Genomic DNA, 19,136 nt, shown 5'->3' with positions numbered 1-19,136 from the left:
GAGCTTCTCAGTTTCGCCGCGAGAGGCGCTGTTTTGATATTTGAAGCAGATGATTCGTGCCGGATTTTACATTGTTTCTATGGGAATAGCGGCACGAATCATTCGTTCGAATGGTCAATATGCAAACAAAAAACGGATAATCGTTCAGAACTCACTGTTTCTAACTCGAACACGTAAAAAATAATTACGAGTCCTTCCTTAGGGGTCTGTTTTAGATTATGTCAATCATAAAAGTACGCTTACTACGTGGTTTATAATAATATTTATTAAAAAGGGAAGATGATGGTTGAAATTACATTTGAAACAGAACTCATTGTTATGAAAATAATAGCAACGTTCTAGAGTTTATCTTTTTTAAAATATGGCACTTGCGAAGACGTAAACGAATAAAATTCTCGATGTTCAATTAACAAAATTTTCATCTATCCTTGTTAATTATTATAAAGGATTATCGTAAAAGGGATAGGCGTCTACTAGGCTTCTGCGGTTTTCGTAAGGGTTCCTAAAGATGTTCGAATCTTCCGGGAGCTCGTCGGATTCGAGCACCTCGAGATCCGGTTTCTGGCAGGTCAGAGCACCGCAACGATTTCTGCAGCACTTCAGCGATCCTCTGCAATCGCTGTCAATGTTGCAGGTCGGCGAGCATACCCATCGTCCTTTCGGCACTGCTGGACAATATCCTGCCTTCTCTGTAACCGAACAATTTTATGTCATGCTGCCCAAACAGTTTCGAATACAAACTTCAGATTAACAATCATCAAATAAGTTAAACATCGTCTCGTCGAAAACACGTGTTTCAGTAATTAAAAGACCATCAGCACTTAGTCATTTTACACAACGATAGTTTAAACTCAGTCGTTCACACGACGATACATTTGTTTATGCAACAGATTTGTGTAAAAATATCATCGAGAAGTCTACTGGCTGCTTTTTAAAAAGATCGTCACACCTCGTGGATTTTCTGCTCGCATCGTTACAGGCTTCGAACAGACAGTTCCTCCGCAAATAGTCGGACAGCACTTGCCGATTCCTAAACAATGGCCATCGGTGAAACAGGACTGGCTGCAGATTTGAACTGGCAGAGGCGGTGGGCAAGATCCTGATTTCTCGGTGAAAGGTTCATACCTGCGGTGATCGTATTATTCAAAATGGGACGAATTCCACGATATTGTTGAAATTGTTGACAATAGAATTTACCTCATTTCACCAACGGTCGCGGTTAGCATTATCGATAGAAGAACCAGCCATAACTTCATCCTTAGGCCGTTCTGACGATCCCTAGCAAAATGATGGCACTTCCGACGGAACTGAAAGCAAAGGGCTCCCATTAAGTTCGCTACATCTCTCTCTCTCTCTCTCTCTCTCTCTCTCTCTCTCTCTCTCTTTCTCTCGTAGCAGATATTTTGTATCAATATTTAAACAATTGATCTTTTAACACTGCTAAGCTAAAGATCTGGTAGATAAAGCGTAATATTATTCCATTGATATATATATATATATAAGTCAGAATTTTATTCTGGCCTGGAACAATGGAATAATATTGCTATGGAATATATATAAGTCAGAATTTTATTCTGACCTGGAACAATGGAATAATATTGCTATGGAATATATATATATTATTACTCTCCAATATTATATATATATATATATATATATAGGAATTTTATTCTGACCTGGAACAATGGAATAATATTGCTATGGAATATATATATTATTACTCTCCAATATTACTCTCCAATATTATATATATATATATATAGGAATTTTATTCTGACCTGGAACAATGGAATAATATTGCTATGGAATATATATATTATTACTCTCCAATATTACTCTCAATATTACTCTCCAATATTATATATATATTATTACTCTCCAATATTATTATCCATAATATTATTCCATCGTTCCAGGTCAGAATAAAATTCTGTCCTCTCGCGAGCAGCACGTTTAATCACTCAAATAAATGCGGGCACACGCGACAACAACAGAAATCTTCTATTTCCTCCATGAAATCACTAGGATCGAGAGAGTTCTAAATCGTTGTAACCGTGAGAAAATGGTGGAACAAGGGGTTGGGCAATTATTTAATAACCGATTATCACCGTACACGAGAACGACAGACAGGTCACACGGCGTCTTTTGCACTTTTGCCGGCGGGGAGACGAATTTCCCCGCTATATAGGATCGATCCCCACTTTACGGTGAATCGTGCGTGAAGCCTGTCGATGATAAAACCGGAGACGTCGATCCCGCCTCGGATGCTGGACCGCAATGCCAATCGACGCAGCGAATTCAGCTAACGAGAAATCTAAATGGAGCGGAAGGAAGTTTCTCGTGGTTCCTGAGAGCCTCGGGGAAAAAAGGAACGCGGGGCGGTCGAAGTCTCGACGGTTTCCGCTCGGTTAAACCGCATCCTTTTTATTTTTTGTCTCTGCTCGTATTCGTTTATCTCCTATTTTTTTTCTTCGAGACGAAATAAATTATCCAGACTTTTTACACGGAATTAACGAGCGATCACGTTACCGGCAGACGTTATGCAGACCGCGAGGTTCAAGCGTGGAATGTGTGGTTAATTCGTATTTACAAACGAGCTGTTCTTTTTACGGTGTACCTGTTATCATAATTCGGTCGATTTTTAATTCTTCGTCAGGCCGCGAGTCGCGTTGTTTAATTTGTCACGAGGCGCGAGTTTCTCGAATCCGTTCGCGAATGACTGGTTTTTCCTGCCGGACGCTGCGAGAGACAGTTTAACGATGCCGATGAATACCGAGTCTTCATGTTTAATTCAGAGTCGTCGTCGCGCAAACCGCGTCGTGACATCATTCGTCGTTGAACGTTGCCGCGTTTTATTGTCTGAAAAATATCGAAGAAATGTTTATCTTTACCGATCGTCAGAAACGGCAGGTACAATCACGGTACACTGAAGTAATTTGTATAAAGTTATTATACTATATTATATATATATATTATATAATATACTATATTATATATATATATATTATATATATATTATACATTATACTATATATTATACTATAAAGTTATTAAGTTAAGAGGAGAGTTACTATAAAGTTATTATACTATATTATATATACTATATATATATATATATATATATATATATATATATATATACTATATTATGTATATTATATATATATATATTATACTATATTATATATATATTATATATATATATATATTATACATTATACTATATATTATACTATAAAGTTATTAAGTTAAGAGGAGAGTTACTATAAAGTTATTAAGAGGAGAGGAAATATGTTTATCGAGGATCCAGTAGAATAATGGTCGGCTAACGAATTTCGATTGAAAAATGCTTGCTTTCAGACATGCCGATAATTTTTGTTCTTCGTACTATGCCTCGGATCTGCATAAGTTGCCACGTTCGTTGCATAATTGTTCGGATGCATTGACTTCCGAGGTCGACCGGTTTGCTATGTCGAGCGAAGCAACATTTTTCACACGAGGTAACCTCAGAAATCTAATACGAAGACATTTTTGATTCTTCGAATTCTTTTACAGTTCACGGAACGCAACACGCGAGCGACGACTATATTATAGTAAACTTTTTTCCTAATTGACGCTTAGCTTGGAAACAAAAATGGACAATTTGGGAAGGGGAGGTACGATTATTCGTGCCTTGTGGCTCGTTTTTATTGTTATTGACGATTGGTAACTATAAAAACGAGCAATTCCCAAATTGTCCATTTTTGTTTCCAAGCTGAGCGTCAATTAAGGAGAATTTACTGTATTGTTATAATTGTAATTTGCAGATACAGTAAATTTTCTGCAATTGTCCCTCAACGTGTACAATAAATTCTCCCTAATTCACGCTTAGATTGCTCACAAAAATGGACAATTTGGAAAGAGAAGATACGATTACTCGAGTCTTGCGGTTTGTTTTTATTGTTATTGACGATTGGTAACTATAAAAACGAGCAATTTCCAAATTGTCCATTTTTGTTTCCAAGCTGAGCGTCAATTAAGGAGAATTTACTGTATTGTTATAATTGTAATTTGCAGATACAGTAAATTCTCTCCAATTGTCCCTCAACGTGTACAATAAATTCTCCCTAATTCACGCTTAGATTGCTCACAAAAATGGACAATTTGGGAAGAGAAGATACGATTACTCGAGTCTTGTACCTCATTTTTATAGTTACCGATTGTCAACAACTATAAGAACGAGCCACGAGGCTCGAATAATCGTGTCTCCTTTACCAAAACTGTCCATTTCTGTTTACACGTCAGTGACAACTGGAGAGAATTTACTGTACTCGAAGTGATCGTCGTCGTTTTGCATTATGAATTATGCGGATATTCTGAGAACCGAGAGATCAAGTTCCCATTGATGCTCAAGTGGGTTGGATTTCAGAGCAAATATTGAGAGAGAGAGAGAGATCTTGTAATATTGATTTTCCACTTCACCGCAAGTTCTCGTGAAAATAATTAACGATTAACTTCTACCGCAGCGCCAGTCAGCGCAGCTCAACAATAAACGCTCTGCGATTTCATTCTTTATTGGTACGTTAACATAAATAGAAAAGAAGGGACCCGACGGGTCCGGTAAAAAAAGTTACGCAAAATGGCTATAGTTTAACGTGTTACAATTACAATTAAACTGTTAAATGCATTCTTGGTACTTGAGACGCGTGATCATAATATGCGACAGTTGCGACCGAGACCTTTCGGCGTCTGTACAATGATAACAGGTCGACGACCACGCGACGCCATTTTTTCTTTACAGTCTATCGGCGTTGTGGGGGCGTTATTGCTTGCACTTAATGTTTCGAAGAAAACAATAGTTATATTGGGATTACGGTGACAGGATAGAAACGAAGGGAACGTATATATATGTACAGAATTTCAATTTTGGCTGTCAGCCAAAACGACGAAACTTTGATTTGGCGCTCGCTAGCATTGTATTCCATGTTTTGGATCGAGATCCAAATTAATCGACTAATCAACTAATGTACAACTTAGTAGTGGTTAATTTTGGGCCTCGAATGTTCTTGATCACCTTTTCGCTTAGCCTAACGAGTAAAAGACGAATTACGTGTCGCCATCTTCATACGATCCCGAGGAGGATGTACAGCCTCCGAGGATTCTCGAATCCTTGAAATCGACGTATTACAAAATAGGTGCAATTATTCGGCTAACAATTATCTAAATTGCGATATCGTATATGTAAGAAAACTACGGTTGAGTTTGGATTCTATACAGGAATCTTGGAAATGTTGCGACGGTTCGCAAAAAAACCTCAAAAATCATTGTAATCTCCAAACTTCGAAACACGTATAAACTAATTGAAACTTAACTGAAAGTCTCGGACATTTTTCATAATAAAAATAAAAATAAAAATAAAAATAAAAATAAAAATAAAAATAAAAATAAAAATAAAAATAAAAATAAAAATAATAATAATAATAATAATAATAATAATAATAATAATAATAATAATAATTAATATTCCTTTTTCGTCGTCGAATGACGAACAAGCCGAATAATTCTTGTTAAACGTTCCAGACGCGTGCCGGCGTATTAACATTAAAATTTCTAAGATTAAGTCACGTCTCTTCGAGTATTCGAGCGAAAGTGAAGAGAAGACAACGCGAAGGGAAAGCAATGTACATAAAAGAGCCAGAAGAGTTTGGAACCGTGCACGGAATATCGATGAGGGACTGTTTTATGGCCTCCGTTCGATGAACGAGCGTTTTTACACGATTTACATTTACACGCTATTAATACTAACAATTACGAAGAACACTGGCGTCGCACGATCACTTCGGCGTTCGTGAACGAAGAACACAATCGTCGAAGGCACATTTCGCTGACGGTCCTTTGTTCCGAAGGGAGGAGAAGGACTGCGCGTCCTTGGCCTGTCATCTTCTCACTTCTTCGTGGCGCCTGGAACAGAAAATATAAGAAACAAATTATATAGACGAACATCTTTTTTTTTAATTTTATATAAGCAGCTTAACTTTTATTAGAAAATATGAATGTATGTATAACACAAAACGATATAAAAACGAAAATATTATTTTCATTTAATGTAACCGTAATTTAATAAATTTCTTCACCTTCTAACCTTTTTAAAAAGTCTGTAATTTAGGTTTGTTTGCAGGTTCTACAAGGTCATTGTAGATTTCATGGTATTTCATGGTATCACTTCTCTCAGCGAAAGGGTATATAAATAACCTTAAAATAATGTCGGGGGAAGGAATAATGAACCATAATGGCTTTACATAAAAATATAATTATATTATATTATAAATATATATATATATTATATATTATATATATTATTATATTATAATAATTATATATTTATATACCCTTAATTATATTATATTATAAATATATATTATTATATATATTATATATTATACATATTATTATATTATAATAATTATATTTTTATGTAAAGCCATTATGGTTCATTATTCCTTCCCGACAATATTTTAAGGTTATTTAATTTTTAAATATGTTAAACAAAGTGCTAGTATCCAGTGTTGTAGAACTACAGAGTCGTACAAAGGTTTTCGCAATTTTCTTATCGTGCTAGATCGAAACAATGTTACAGGATGCGGTGTTGTAACAGAGCTACCAGCATTACATTCCGACGAGAAAAATATCCTGAATTCGAAATCAACGAGGGCTTCGATATCCTGAATAACGTCGATGTTACAATGAAGCGATTACCGGCAGGGAAGAAGCTGGTCTTTTAAGGCGACTCGAGAAGGTTTCAAGAAATGGTGACGATGAGAGTCCGATTAAGTAACCAGCCTCCGTGAATTCGCAGAGTAAAAGGGAACGGTCGGGTGATTAGTTCCTCTGGAATGCCAATTTGCGACCGGGCTTTCAACGAGCCTTTTGAATCACTCCGAGCCTTCTTAAGGACTTCTTTCAAAGGGTTTCCGAGTACGCCGATAGTGTTCTCGCGAATGCTCGGTTTTTTTTCGCGAGGCAAAGAAACCTTGGCACTATCCAAACGATCACGACCTTTTATAAAACTTTGTTGCACAATCACTGCAATAGTCTGCTAAACATTGCGTTGACGCATAGTCCAACCCTTTGGCTATGACAGATTTTTACGTATATACCTTGCATGTAGTATTTGTAATATTTTTTAGATTTATGTTAAAATGGTCGAAAAATTGAACCCTGTATTACATATGTTCGTTAATAATATTAGTAATATATTTATTAGTGATATATTTATTTAGTAATATATTTATTAGTAATATATTTATTAGTATTATATTTATTAGTAATATATTTATTAGTGATATATTTATTTAGTAATATATTTATTAGTATTATATTTATTAGTAATATATTTATTAGTAATATATTTATTAGTATTATATTTATTAGTAATATATTTATTAGTGATATATTTATTTAGTAATATATTTATTAGTATTATATTTATTAGTAATATATTTATTAGTAATATATTTATTAGTAATATATTTATTAGTAATATATTTATTAGTATTATATTTATTAGTAATATATGTATTAGTAATATATTTATATACTAATATATCTATTAGTAATATTATATATATTTACTAGTCGTTTATAGGCGCCAGAAATTTGCTAAAATTATCTAGACGCCTATAGACATCAGCGGAAGTAGATTAAAAAACCCTAGTCTTTCGGTGTTAAGAATGCATCCACCATAGAATTTCGAGTAGAACTCTCACCTCTGGGAGGTACAGGCGGGGCAGGCGCCTTCTTGGCGATCTTGAGCTCTTGGGAAAGATCCACATTCATGTAATCCGGCATTCTAGCGCCGTCAGGGACGTCGACGTCACAGGAACCGTTCACCAGATCCGTTTCCACGTACTCCTCGTTGCTTTTATTCGCAGCCGTTGCTTCTATCGCCGGACCTTGACCCTCAGCAGGCGTCTTGGCGTCTTCTGTCATTGGAGTCTCAACCTTGGCCGGGTTCTTCGAGGTTTCAGGGGTCTGGGCCACTTCGGCCGAGTGCCTCTGCTGACTCTGGGCTTCCTGGATCGGCGTGACGTGTCCAGGTGTCACGTTCATGTAGTTCGTGGGAATGCACATGCCTGCAGGCGGTGCCGGAGCTGAATTCGCCGCTGCTGGTTCGACGTTGGCGTAACTGTTACCAGGATGCCTCGGCGGATCCGTGTCCGGGGTGTCCGCGCTCGCTGGAGACGAACCTTGGAGCATTTCTAGGTATTTAGGGTGGTCGCACGGGGAGCTGGGTGTCTTTGGTTCCTTCATGGTGTGGTCCGGCTTGAACGCTGTGGGAAAATGGGAATTTTTCAATCTCAAAGATTTCATAAAATTGAGGTAATATACTTAATTCAGTATATTATACTTATACGTTCTGTGTACCACCGATGGTATGTGCTTACGTGTTTATTTAATGTGCTAAAAAAATTGTTTATAAGAAATTTAGAACCGAAGAATTAATTTCCACTATAAGAATGGGTCACAATAAGTTTGTTTCATTGTTACATATCTACGATAATTAATAATTACATATAATATATATCAAGTGTTTTAATAAAAAAAAAAAAAATATCAGAAATATTATATTATTACTATATTATAATATTATTATATAGTATTAATATAATATTATGTTATTACTATATTATAATATTATTATAGTATTAGTATAATATTATATTATTATTATATTATAATATTATTATTGTATTAGTATAATATTATATTATTATTATATTATAAAATATTATTATAGTGTATTAGTATAATATTATATTACTATTATATTATAATATTATATTATTATTATATTATATATATAATATATTATTATATAGTATTAGTATAATATATTATATTACTAATATATTACTATTATAATATAGTATTAATATAATATTATATTATTATTATATTATAATATTATTATTATTATTTTCAGATTTTCCGGTTTCAATTCCAACCTCCGAATATTTAGGAGAAATGACTGTAACTGACTGCACTTAACGCGGACGATTCTTACAATGAATGGGTAATCCCGAAGGAGGAAAGGCGATGTAATATTCCGTGTCCTCTGCCTTCGACGGTAACTGAGGTCTGAGGTCGAGGTCGTTTCCAGTAGAGGATCGAGGCGACGGCGAGTACCTGAGTGCGGGCGAGTACCTGCCGGCGAAAGGTTTCGGGGCAGGCGGTATCTCGTAGGACATTACTCCCGGTTTGTCCTCCCTCGCGTTTTGTAACTGCAATTACATCGACCCTGATCGAGATTCGTTCGGACAAAAATAGAAAACTGAATTTCCGGTTCTGACACATACTCTCCTATCTTCTGTGTCCGAATGAGTTCCACTGTCACCGAGGCTGGTCCCGCTGCATCCGCTGGCGGTGCTCATTCTACCGGACGAAGACGAACCTGAGGAAATAGAAACGCAGATATCAAACACACGTTTCCCTGTCTCGCTTTCAACGAACAACGGCCACGTACTCGACACGCTGCGAAGACTCAGACTGCTAACTGGCCTGCGATCGGCCAATCCGCCGTTGATGTTCTCCGCTTTGCTGGCCGCGGAGGAATCGTCGCTTCCGCTCGCCGAGTCCTTCGAATCTGTCCAAAGAAAACGCGCGTGTTACAATGTGTTCTTCGGCAAGCTGTAACGTTAAATTGATCACCGCCGTTCGCTTCTATCCTTCTTCTCACCTTTCTTCCCCTTGGAGAAGAACTTCCTGATCCTGTCGAACGGGGTCGGCGCCTTCATCTCCTCCTTCAACCTCTTCTGTATTCTCTCGTACTCCTCCCTCATCGCGGTCAGCTGCCTCTGCTTGTCCTTGAAGCTCTGCTGGACGTCGTTCCGGTTCCGCCAGTTCTCCACGAGCCTCTCGACCTCGTTGATCGTGAACACGTTGTTCTTGAAGTCGTTTATGATCTCCAGAAGCTCGTCCTGAGGGCCGGAAGGCTCCCTGGACTTTCCGCTCGAGCTCGAGGCGGTCCTGCCGTAGGAACAAGAGGACTGACTGTTCTCCTCGCGGCCGTGAGCGTCGTGACGACTCTGCGTGGGCGTCGCTGTCCTGGACGGCTGCTGGCTCGATATGTTCGACGTGGGCGTTTTTGGTCCTAGAAAAATCGAGATCCCATTGACAATCGAATCTTCTAAGAAACGAGAACGGTATTGCAACTTTCGAAATGGAACAATCGAACCGACTTAATAATAACAATCCTCCATTCATTGGTCATCCTTCTTTCATTCATCTTTCTGCGTTATTCCTCCCCCTTCCCCCCGATCCTTTTTTGCACCTCTCCTCCTCGCATTCGCGCAGCTTTCTTTCGATTAGATTTATTAACCCTTTCGCTACTACGGGTGACTATAGTCACCCGCCACAAAACGACACCCGCATGCGATGGGTGACTATAGTCACCGGCCACAAGATGCCACCTATACACGACGGGCGACTATAGTCACCGGTCACAACAATGGAGCCAAAAGTTCAAACAAGGGCAATCGCCTCGCTTTCCTCTGTTCGTAGACGCTGTCATCTACCAAAAACTACGATCAATTGTAATAAATCTGGCCATATTAATCCAACGTTTTCGAAGCAAAAGACTTGGCCCCGAATGCTGAAGACTGCGCGCGCTTGATGTTCCTGCTTTCGGCAGGGTGCTCCGTTCTACGCGAGGGACTCCGCGGCGAGGCCCGCCGTAGCGAAACGGTTTGAGGGCTCAGCAAAACTAAACTGAAAAGTACCGACTGACTCGTTGACTGACTGGGGTCTCTTATTTATATTACGTCCCCCAAAAAGGCCACGCCTGTTGACTCGTTGACTGACTGGGGTCTCTTATTTATATTACGTCCCCCAAAAAGGCCACGCCTGTTTTGGAGTCAGTCGGTACTTTTCAGTTTAGTTTTGCTGAGCCCTCAAACCGTTTCGCTACGGCGGGCCTCGCCGCGGAGTCCCTCGCGTAGAACGGAGGGACTCGCTGTCTTCTTTTACCCCCGTTTAGTTTGGCGGGGGAGACAGCCATCGATGAACCCTCGCTGTAGGAGCGCGCTGGCCGTTCGGCCAGGTAGCGGTACGCGGCCGGCGGCTTTCTCCGCGACCAGGCATGCGGTACATCTGGCAGTGATAAAAAATAAAGAGACAAAGGAATTTCCGGTTCTTGCAAACGTCAAGGACGTTTTCTCTCCGTCGACCCCTTGACATCTGCAAGCGGACAGTTTTATGGTTATTACGGTCGCCGACCGTGTGCCGCTACAGGTTAAATGCAGAGTTTCGAGAGTATACATATTTATTTCAGACCCATTAGACTTGAAATCAACGATCGAATGAATGAAACAATCGAGAGGAACGGTCGTCGGCGACTCACCGGCTGGGTGCATCTTCATGTAGCCTTGAAGGGGTAGTTCGAGGCCGTTCGGCGTGTTCGCCGGCGCCGTTGGCGTCGAGGGACTGACGTGGACCGGCGTCGGTGCCGGTACGATCGAGTAATTAGCCTCGATGGGGTTAGTGGTGGTCGGGCCGGGGGTTACCGGTAATTGGCCAGGCAAGATTAGAGACGTTATTGGTCTTGCGGCCGGTGGCACTGAATAAGCCTCGCTCAGTGGTCGTGGACGACAGTAATCTTCCTTATCGTTGCTGGCCTCGTTGCTCGTGTTCGCCGTTGTTGGATCCGCGCCTGGAAATTCACCGATCTTACAGATCTGCCGCTTTGGAACGCGACATCGGCGACGCAGCGAAATCGTCAACCCTCGAGAGCGGGTCCGCTGTAGCGTATAGTCGTGAGAAGAGGGATGATACTCACTCGCCGCTTGATCGGTGGCCGTCTCGCTGATCACCTTCAGGTAGCTGTACATGTTGGTGAACTCGTTCATTTGCTGCGATTCAAGGCCGAGCCCGAAACATGCAACACAGAAGCGAAACACCAGTTAGTTCGATGAATACCGAACGTGTGTCCAGGTTGAATTACACGATCGAGAACGGTTGTCTGAAGTTAGTCGACAGCGAGAGAAAGAGAGAGAGAGAGAGACGGAGGGAGGTAGAGGGACAGATGGATAGAAGGACAGAGAGAAAAACAGAGAAAAAGAGAGATAGAAAGAGAAAGGGGGAAAAAGAGACAGAGAGAAAAAGAGAAAAAGAGTGACAGAGAGACAGAGAGAAAAAGAGAAAAGGAGAGACAGAGAGAAAAAGAGAGCCAGAGAGAAAAAGAGAAAAAAAAGTGACAGAGAGAAAAAGAGAGACAGAGAGAAAAAGAGGAAAAGAGTGACAGAGAGAAAAAGGGAAAAGGAATGACAGAGAAAAAAAGAGAGCCATAGAGAAAAGAAGAGACAAAGAGAGAAAGAGTGGCAGAGAAACAGAGAGGCAGAGAGAAAAAGAGAGCCAAAGAGGAAAGCAGAGACAGAGAGAAAGAGAGCCAAAGAGGAAAGGAGAGACAGAGAGAAAAAGGGGGAAAAGAGACAGAGAGAAAAAGAGAAACATAGAAACAGAAAGGAAAAGAGAAAAAGAGTGACAGAGAGACAGAGAGGAAAAGAGAGACAGAGAGAAAAAGAGAAAAAGAGGAAAAGAGAAAAAGAGAGACATAGAGGAAAAGAGAAAAAGAGTGACAGAGAGACAGAGAGGAAAAGAGAGACAGAGAGAAAGAGAGCCAAAGAGAAAAGGAGAGACAGAGAAAAAAAGAGAGCCAGAGAGAAAAGGAGAGACAGAGAAAAAAAGAGCTGGAGAGAAAAAGAGAAAAAAAAGCGACAGAGAGTAAAAGAGAAAAAGAGTGACAGAGAGAGACAGAAAGGAAAAAAGAAAAAGAATGACAGAGAGTGAGAGAGAGAGAGAGAGAGAGAGTTCAGTCAGCCGAATTAAGTTGTACAGTAAGTTGGTAATGGTAATGGTAAGTTGATGCTTGATCTCGATGTGAGCCGAGTGCTTACTTTTCTCCATCGGTGCAAAATGCGCGAAGCCACCTCGGGCGAGTGCCGTTACTCGATTATTGTACTTAGAACGGTTCTGGTGGTAGTCTAGCGGTGAGGAAAGCACAGTCGAAGCGAGTAGTGGCGATTAGGAAAAGAGAAATATCGCGGAAGTACCGGGGTTCCATTGGGACTAATCTGTGACGTCTGTTTAAAGGCGATGTTTTTGTACCATGTAGCCGCGAAGCTGGTGAGCAAGTCTCGCGTGTCCAGCCTGGTCAGCGAGATCTGCCGGAGTTAGCTCCGTCACGTTCCTCAGGTCGCATGCTATGTCGCCGCCTGGACACTCCAGAAGCTGCCAGGCCAACCTCTCGAGGCCGAAACGGGCGGCGAAGTGCAGCAACGTTGGATTCTCTTCGGGACCTGGATCGTCAGAAAATTATTACCACTTACTAAATAATGTTACACTCGTTTCTTTTTCGTTTTAAAACAAATTTTTTTTTTATTAGCGCGAATATTTCTGATGCTTTAGACTACCGTACAAGCAAAGAGGAAATTCTAGTTTTCGAGAGGGAGGCGATGTCCTTACCCACGAGTCTTCCTGTGAGCGCAGTCGACATAAAATATGGTAAATTTCAGTTTAACCGAAGATAGCAACCTTGTACAATGGGAGAACAGAATATAGACGTACAGTAGCGGGCATAAGTTGAAGACGATGAATTTTAATCGTTTCGCTTTGAAATCTACAGATGCATGTTCAGCTTTCTTTTATTTTCAGTTTGTTGCAATTATAAATTATAAATTCCTTTCGTACAAGCGTAAATTATAATAAAAATGGATTCACTCTTATCGTTCTTATAAAAAAACACACCTTAGTCACGTAGACAAACAATACGAATTTATAAAACTACCAAATTTTGCAGTCCTGAATTTACAATGCTATTTTTAAACTATATTTACTCATATTAAATTAACATTATCCCTAATTTTTAAACCAATCAAATAATCATCAATGGTTTTATACCTAGCCAAAATCAGTAAATAATTATAAAACTATGAATTTGCATAGATTGAATAAAACTGATTTAAAATATCAAAATTTTAGTGTTGAATTTAATCCAAATTTATATTTCCACTAATTGAAGCCCTACTACAATTTGTTGAAATAATATAGGACTACGAAATATTTTTTAAAAACTTCATCGCGGCGATTCGCATCGTCGAAACGCGAAAAAAGTTTCAAGCTTGCGAAACCGATTAAGGTATCCACCGAAGAGCAATCAATGTTCAGAACAACGAGTTACGTTTCGTTTTTTCTTATTTTCTTTTAGTGTCTCGATGTCGCGAGAACAGTTCGACAGACGGCTCGGTCGAAAGATACAGTGGCCCACAAAAGTGTTCGTACACCTTCTAAAACACAATAAATTTTTCAAAACTGAACTAAAAAAATGTCCTGAACTTTTTTTAGATGACAGAGGGACTAGTTCTCTAGACAATGGCTAAAAAGCTTTTGTTTTTAATTTCGCTATTATTTGGAATTTTCAATATGCATATAAGTTACCGAGATCTACAAAAGCCATTTTTTAAATTTTCGTTATAGGCTCGGATAAAAAAGCTAAAAAACGAAAGATCTTTATTTTTTTGTCATTCCAAGTAATAACAAAATAAAAAATAAAAAAGCATTTCAGTCGTCGTCTAGTAGACTAGTCACCCTATCATTTAAAGAAAGAAAATTCAAGTTATTTAGTTCAGTTCTAAAATAGTTATTGCATTTTAAAAGGTGCACGAACACTTTTGTAGGTCACTGTAGTATTTTCGTCCGCCACTGTACGTCTGTATTGTAATGGAAAGTAGAGCAACGCGAGGAAACTCACTGGAGTGAACCTTCTGATTGGAAACCACTCCACTGGGGGTGGACAGAAGATTGAAGTGCGGCGGCACGTTTCGTTGAAACGCGTGGACCATCCAGTTGTCCAGCTGCTCGCGGTCACTGGGATTGAAGCCGAACGTCTGCAAGCATAATTAATTCGAGATCGTAATCCCGTCAGATCCAATCGACGAGGATGATCCTCTTACGTGCAGCCGGTTTGCTTAGATCGAGCGCGATCTTTACCTGACACATGAACTCCAATGGATTGTCGTGGGCCCGGAGGATCTGGTCGAGCTCCCTGAGCCTGCTCTCGCACTTCACCTGCCTCACTCCCAGAGGACAGCCGTTCTTCGATATCCTGACGCCGACCAGCATCGACACCTCCAAGCATCTCTCCGGGATCGAGAACTGCAGGGCGTACGGGTTCCTTCTTTTCACGTGGGCGATATCGATCGCCTCCCCGCAGCGATCCACGATCACGGACACGTTGTCCTCCGGGCGCAGAGGGTCGTTCAATAGAGCTATTATCCTGTTGTGACCCTGGAAATGATTTTCCCTTCGTTACTCGATCTCCTATCTTTCGATCGGTTCCATCAAATTAAAATTATTCCCGAGGGTACTTTCTAAGAAACTATTAGAAAATGCAAGAAGTTATTATACAATTTTATCCTAATCTATCTTGTCTTAAAGTAGACGCTTCCAGCTTTCATTTAAGCTATCTTGCATGGAAATAGCTCTACGGGAACGTATCTTATAAAAAATTCATCTAAATTTTTCGTTTTGATTCTCGTAAACCCCATGATGTCGGAGGTCGATTCCTCTTAATTTTTCAAAACGATCTCGTCATTTTATTGGAATATAATCTACTCCATCTTAAAGTAGACACTTCCAGCTTTCATATAAGCTAATTTTGATAGAAATAGCCCCGCGAGAACACATCGCAAAATTCATTAGAACTTTTCCTTTTAAATCTCGTAAACACCATGATGTCGGAGGTCAATTCCTCTTAATTTTTCAAAACGACCTCGTCATTTTATTGCAATATAATTTACCCCATATTAAAGTAGATACTTTCAGCTTTCATTTAAGCTAATTTTCATAGAAATAGCCCCGCGAAAACATATCTCAAAATTCACCAGAATTTGTCCTTTTAAATCTCGTAGCCCCACGATGTCAGAGGTCGATTTCTTTCAATTATTCAAAACAATCTCATCATTCTATTGTCATCTAATCTACCCAGTCTTAAAGTAGACACTTTCAGCTTCCATTCAAGCTAAGTTTCATAGAAATCGCCCCGCGAGAACGTCTCTCAAAACTCATCTGAACTGTCGCCTTGAATTCGTGTAATTTTCCTTGTCTTTTCCTAGGTGTCAGAGGTCAACGAACGGACTTGTTACACAACCTACTACTATCGTCGAGGTTAATGGACAGATTACAGATTTTCGCTCACCAGTTTGACCTTCTTCGGATGAACGGAGAACGAAGTCTTGTCGCTTCTAAGAGCAGGCGGAGGCGTAGTGCCGAGGATACCAACCGCAGCACCCAACAGCTCGCCAACGAAGGTCTCGTCCTGGTCCTTCACGAAGAATTTCCTCCACTGATTGTACGAGACCAGGATCGACCTGTGGGCGTCGCTGATGTGACTGTCGTGGACACCCAGCATCATCGCCAGGACCTTGTCGCTGACCAGGTGTCTGGCCAAGCTGGTCGCATGTTCTGGTCGGCTTTGAACCCTTTCCAATAGCACTGGACACACGACCACGATCTGTAGACGAGCTGTTCTGATCCTGTCCTCGGTTCCTGAGGGAATCGTTTCTTCGACGGTGACGTGACGCACCCTGAAACGATTTGTATCCGGTTAGCATCGTCTCTGTAATTTACAATGATCGACTGCTGTCCAATGGAGCAGAGCTTCAGCTTTTAATCTTTCGAGGATGAACGTCGACGTATCAACGACATCAGGACTGCAGATCTTATTTCAGAAGTTGCAAGCATACAAGGTATTCCAAGATTATGATACTTCAGAGAAATAGGGGGTGGGTTCCTGAGGTCATTTCAAGTAACTTTTTCCTCAGCGAAAATGCAATCCGCGGCTTCGTTTGCGAGTTATTAAGGAAAAACAGTGACCAATGAGAGACGAGATCAGCTGGCGCGCGGCTGGCTGAGTCAATGGGCGGAACTGTGCTTCGTCCGCTCGTTGGCTCGGCGCTAGCCGAGCTCGCCTCTCATTGGCCAGTGTTTTTCGTTGATAACTCGTAAACGAAGCCGCGGATTGCATTTTCGCTGAGGAAGAAGTTATTTCAAATGATCTCAGGAACCCCTAATTTCCCGAAAGTATCATAATTTTGGGACACCCTGTTTAATTCGAGCACGTGCGTAACGAACGATCAGAATATATTGTTCAATTTTATCATTACTTTAGTCTTCGATACATACTATTTACATTAGCGAAGGCTAAATTTTTATTTTCCGTATTAAACCCTTGGACGGCGGAAAATTTTCATAATTATACAATTGACGATGTTTTATAATAATTCTATGCTTTATTCAACAATTTTTCCAAACATATTTTTGAAGATATTCCCAGTGTAACAGCCATTTATTTCATTTAATTGCCGAGAATTGACTAATGAGGTGGCCATTTAAATACATCGGGTCACAAAAGACCCGGTGCCCGCATGCCGAGGGTTAATACGTATACATTTTCAGTTGTTTGAGAGAAATATTTTTAACACTTTGAAAAATCCTCGTCCGAAAAAGATTAAACGTGAATTCCTCCGAAGATGAAATAGAAAATTGTCGGATTGGGAAGTTTATTTAAATTTATAGTAATTACTTGAATGGCGGCCGGCCTTGCTGCCTGCTGATCTGCTCGAAACAGGCAGTCAGATAATTCACCCATAGGCTCGAGATCTCGCTGTCTTTGCTGGACACGAAGAGCACGTCGTCTTCAGGGTGCGAGTCGATCTTCGACACCCCTGACGCTGAACGTGATCCTGTAAACAAATTAATATAACGTTAAAAAATTGTCACACTGACGACGTGAAAAACTGTATAAAATTAAAGTATTTTATTCTGTCAAATTAAGATTGATATATGTATTATATAATATATTATGTAATATGTAATATATAACATGAATTACTTTCTCCAGATTTTTACGTTTCACAGATCCTAATGAAATTAGGAAGATGCGATAGCAAATGCGTTTATTAAAGTGTTAAAAATTTCAGCTGGAGAACTTTATTATTGTTCGAGTTATTTTAATCTTCGTGTGATAATTATTTCAGCAGCGCAACGATTACTTATTATTCATCATAAATTACTCAATAATAATCGTCAACAATTATCGCCGAAATAGAAATAACTCGAACAATAATTAAGTTGTCGAGTTCAAATTTTTACTGCAGTTTGTGTAGACGAAGTTGGAGTGAAAATTGGGTACGGATTTTTCGATCCGATAATATTTTCATGAAAAAAAAATTGTTATTGTCTAACAATTTAATTGACAAAATAATTTGCACATAATTCGAATCGGCATGATAAATGCTGCGGATACGCGTATTTACAAAATTGTATTCGAAGAATTACAGGCAGTTGATTCTCGCCTGAACGCCCCCCGTAAGTTAATCGAGATCGTTGCAGGCTTGCACCGATAAAACCGTGTGCAGCAGGGGTGAGCTGCACCGACCCTGAACAGATCGATGCCCTTTCTGTTTAGCCGACGGAGGTCCACGATGTTTTAATTAATGCCCCACGCTTAATTTCCGCGAGCTATTACCGTATTACCGGCAAGACACACCTTGCTTTAGTTTTCCCCACCGGGGGAGCCCGAGTTCAATTTCATTTAATGGGACGCGAGACACGCGACCGTACCCCTCCCCGGCGAGGCTAATAAAATAATGGTCTTTTAATGCGTTTGTTCCTCGTTATTCGAGAATGTGGCATCGCTGGAGCGCACGAATTACGCGGAGGCATTTCTTCCGCAACACGCTTTTAAACCGCCGACTTTGCTCGAACGGAATTGCAATCTTGGCCGGCCCATTTTCTCGGCGATCTCCCAAGGAAAAAAATCCTTTTCTTCGAACGTTCCGGCAATTTTCAATGGAATTCTCTCATCTTGCCCTGCGGCTATCGCGCGCGAACAATTTTCCCCGAGTCCCTGCAATTTCTGCGAAGCTCCGGCCGAGCTTTGGTGTTTCGGAAAGTCGGAAACGACGGAGACAGAATACGGAATACCGAGGTTTCGTACAACCGACCGAGGCCGGATTAAATTCACTCCGCGGTCCTTCTGACCTGGCCTCGACACGCATAATTTCATTCGAACGAGCAGATACATTTGAACAAAACCGTATAAC

General features: G+C 40.1%; 2 protein-coding genes and 1 long non-coding RNA gene across 7 annotated transcripts in view; 1 reads left to right on the top strand and 2 right to left on the bottom strand.

Moving 5' to 3' along the window:
• Window positions 1-247: 247 nt before the first annotated feature.
• LOC117223946 (WAP four-disulfide core domain protein 2) lies at window positions 248-2,751 on the bottom strand. Of its 3 annotated transcripts, none has more exons than XM_033476553.2 (4): window positions 2,618-2,751; window positions 1,198-1,307; window positions 950-1,125; window positions 248-689 (listed from the first exon to the last, which is right to left on the bottom strand). In XM_033476553.2, the coding sequence occupies exons 2-4, from the start codon at window positions 1,254-1,256 to the stop codon at window positions 439-441; spliced, it is 486 nt and encodes a 161-aa protein (XP_033332444.1). In that variant the 5' UTR covers window positions 1,257-1,307; window positions 2,618-2,751; the 3' UTR covers window positions 248-438. The 3 variants fall into 3 exon arrangements, with proteins under 3 accessions (XP_033332444.1, XP_033332445.1, XP_033332443.1); XM_033476554.2 differs by lacking the exon at window positions 2,618-2,751 and adding an exon at window positions 2,109-2,273; XM_033476552.2 differs by lacking the exon at window positions 2,618-2,751 and adding an exon at window positions 2,114-2,273.
• Window positions 2,752-2,769: 18 nt separating this feature from the next.
• Window positions 2,770-6,089, top strand: LOC143259454 (uncharacterized). Its single transcript, XR_013033370.1, has 3 exons — window positions 2,770-2,910; window positions 3,361-3,500; window positions 5,560-6,089. It is a non-coding gene; the product is annotated as an uncharacterized LOC143259454 (long non-coding RNA).
• The window catches only part of stumps (DBB domain-containing protein stumps), a 119,272-nt gene continuing 105,936 nt past the window's right edge, over window positions 5,801-19,136 (bottom strand). For 2 of the 3 annotated variants that reach the window (XM_076521738.1, XM_033476542.2), the window contains exons 6-19: window positions 17,615-17,774; window positions 16,229-16,616; window positions 15,022-15,318; window positions 14,783-14,918; window positions 13,498-13,509; window positions 13,141-13,331; window positions 11,813-11,885; window positions 11,378-11,686; window positions 9,716-10,129; window positions 9,503-9,622; window positions 9,336-9,430; window positions 9,044-9,260; window positions 7,746-8,309; window positions 5,801-5,940 (exon numbers count right to left, since the gene is read on the bottom strand). In XM_076521738.1, the coding sequence (XP_076377853.1) occupies window positions 5,924-5,940; window positions 7,746-8,309; window positions 9,044-9,260; window positions 9,336-9,430; window positions 9,503-9,622; window positions 9,716-10,129; window positions 11,378-11,686; window positions 11,813-11,885; window positions 13,141-13,331; window positions 13,498-13,509; window positions 14,783-14,918; window positions 15,022-15,318; window positions 16,229-16,616; window positions 17,615-17,774 (2,993 nt within the window). In that variant the 3' untranslated portion in view covers window positions 5,801-5,923. The remainder of the gene's footprint in view (window positions 5,941-7,745; window positions 8,310-9,043; window positions 9,261-9,335; window positions 9,431-9,502; window positions 9,623-9,715; window positions 10,130-11,377; window positions 11,687-11,812; window positions 11,886-13,140; window positions 13,332-13,497; window positions 13,510-14,782; window positions 14,919-15,021; window positions 15,319-16,228; window positions 16,617-17,614; window positions 17,775-19,136) is intronic. The other variant, XM_076521739.1, reaches the window with a different exon arrangement.

This window comes from Megalopta genalis, chromosome 5 (genome assembly GCF_051020955.1).
Source record: "Megalopta genalis isolate 19385.01 chromosome 5, iyMegGena1_principal, whole genome shotgun sequence".
Taxonomy (NCBI): domain Eukaryota; kingdom Metazoa; phylum Arthropoda; class Insecta; order Hymenoptera; family Halictidae; genus Megalopta; species Megalopta genalis.
This window is presented reverse-complemented; position numbering and strand designations above follow the sequence as displayed.

Bases quoted from the DNA above. Each gene is read 5' to 3' on its own strand.
- LOC117223946 (XM_033476553.2), bottom strand. From the start codon at position 1,256: ATGAAGTTATGGCTGGTTCTTCTATCGATAATGCTAACCGCGACCGTT. The intron at 1,126-1,197 runs GTAAATTCTATT...CGATCACCGCAG, and splicing joins GCGACCGTTGGTGAAATGAG to GTATGAACCTTTCACCGAGA. The intron at 690-949 runs GTGTGACGATCT...GTTCGGTTACAG, and splicing joins GCGAGCAGAAAATCCACGAG to AGAAGGCAGGATATTGTCCA.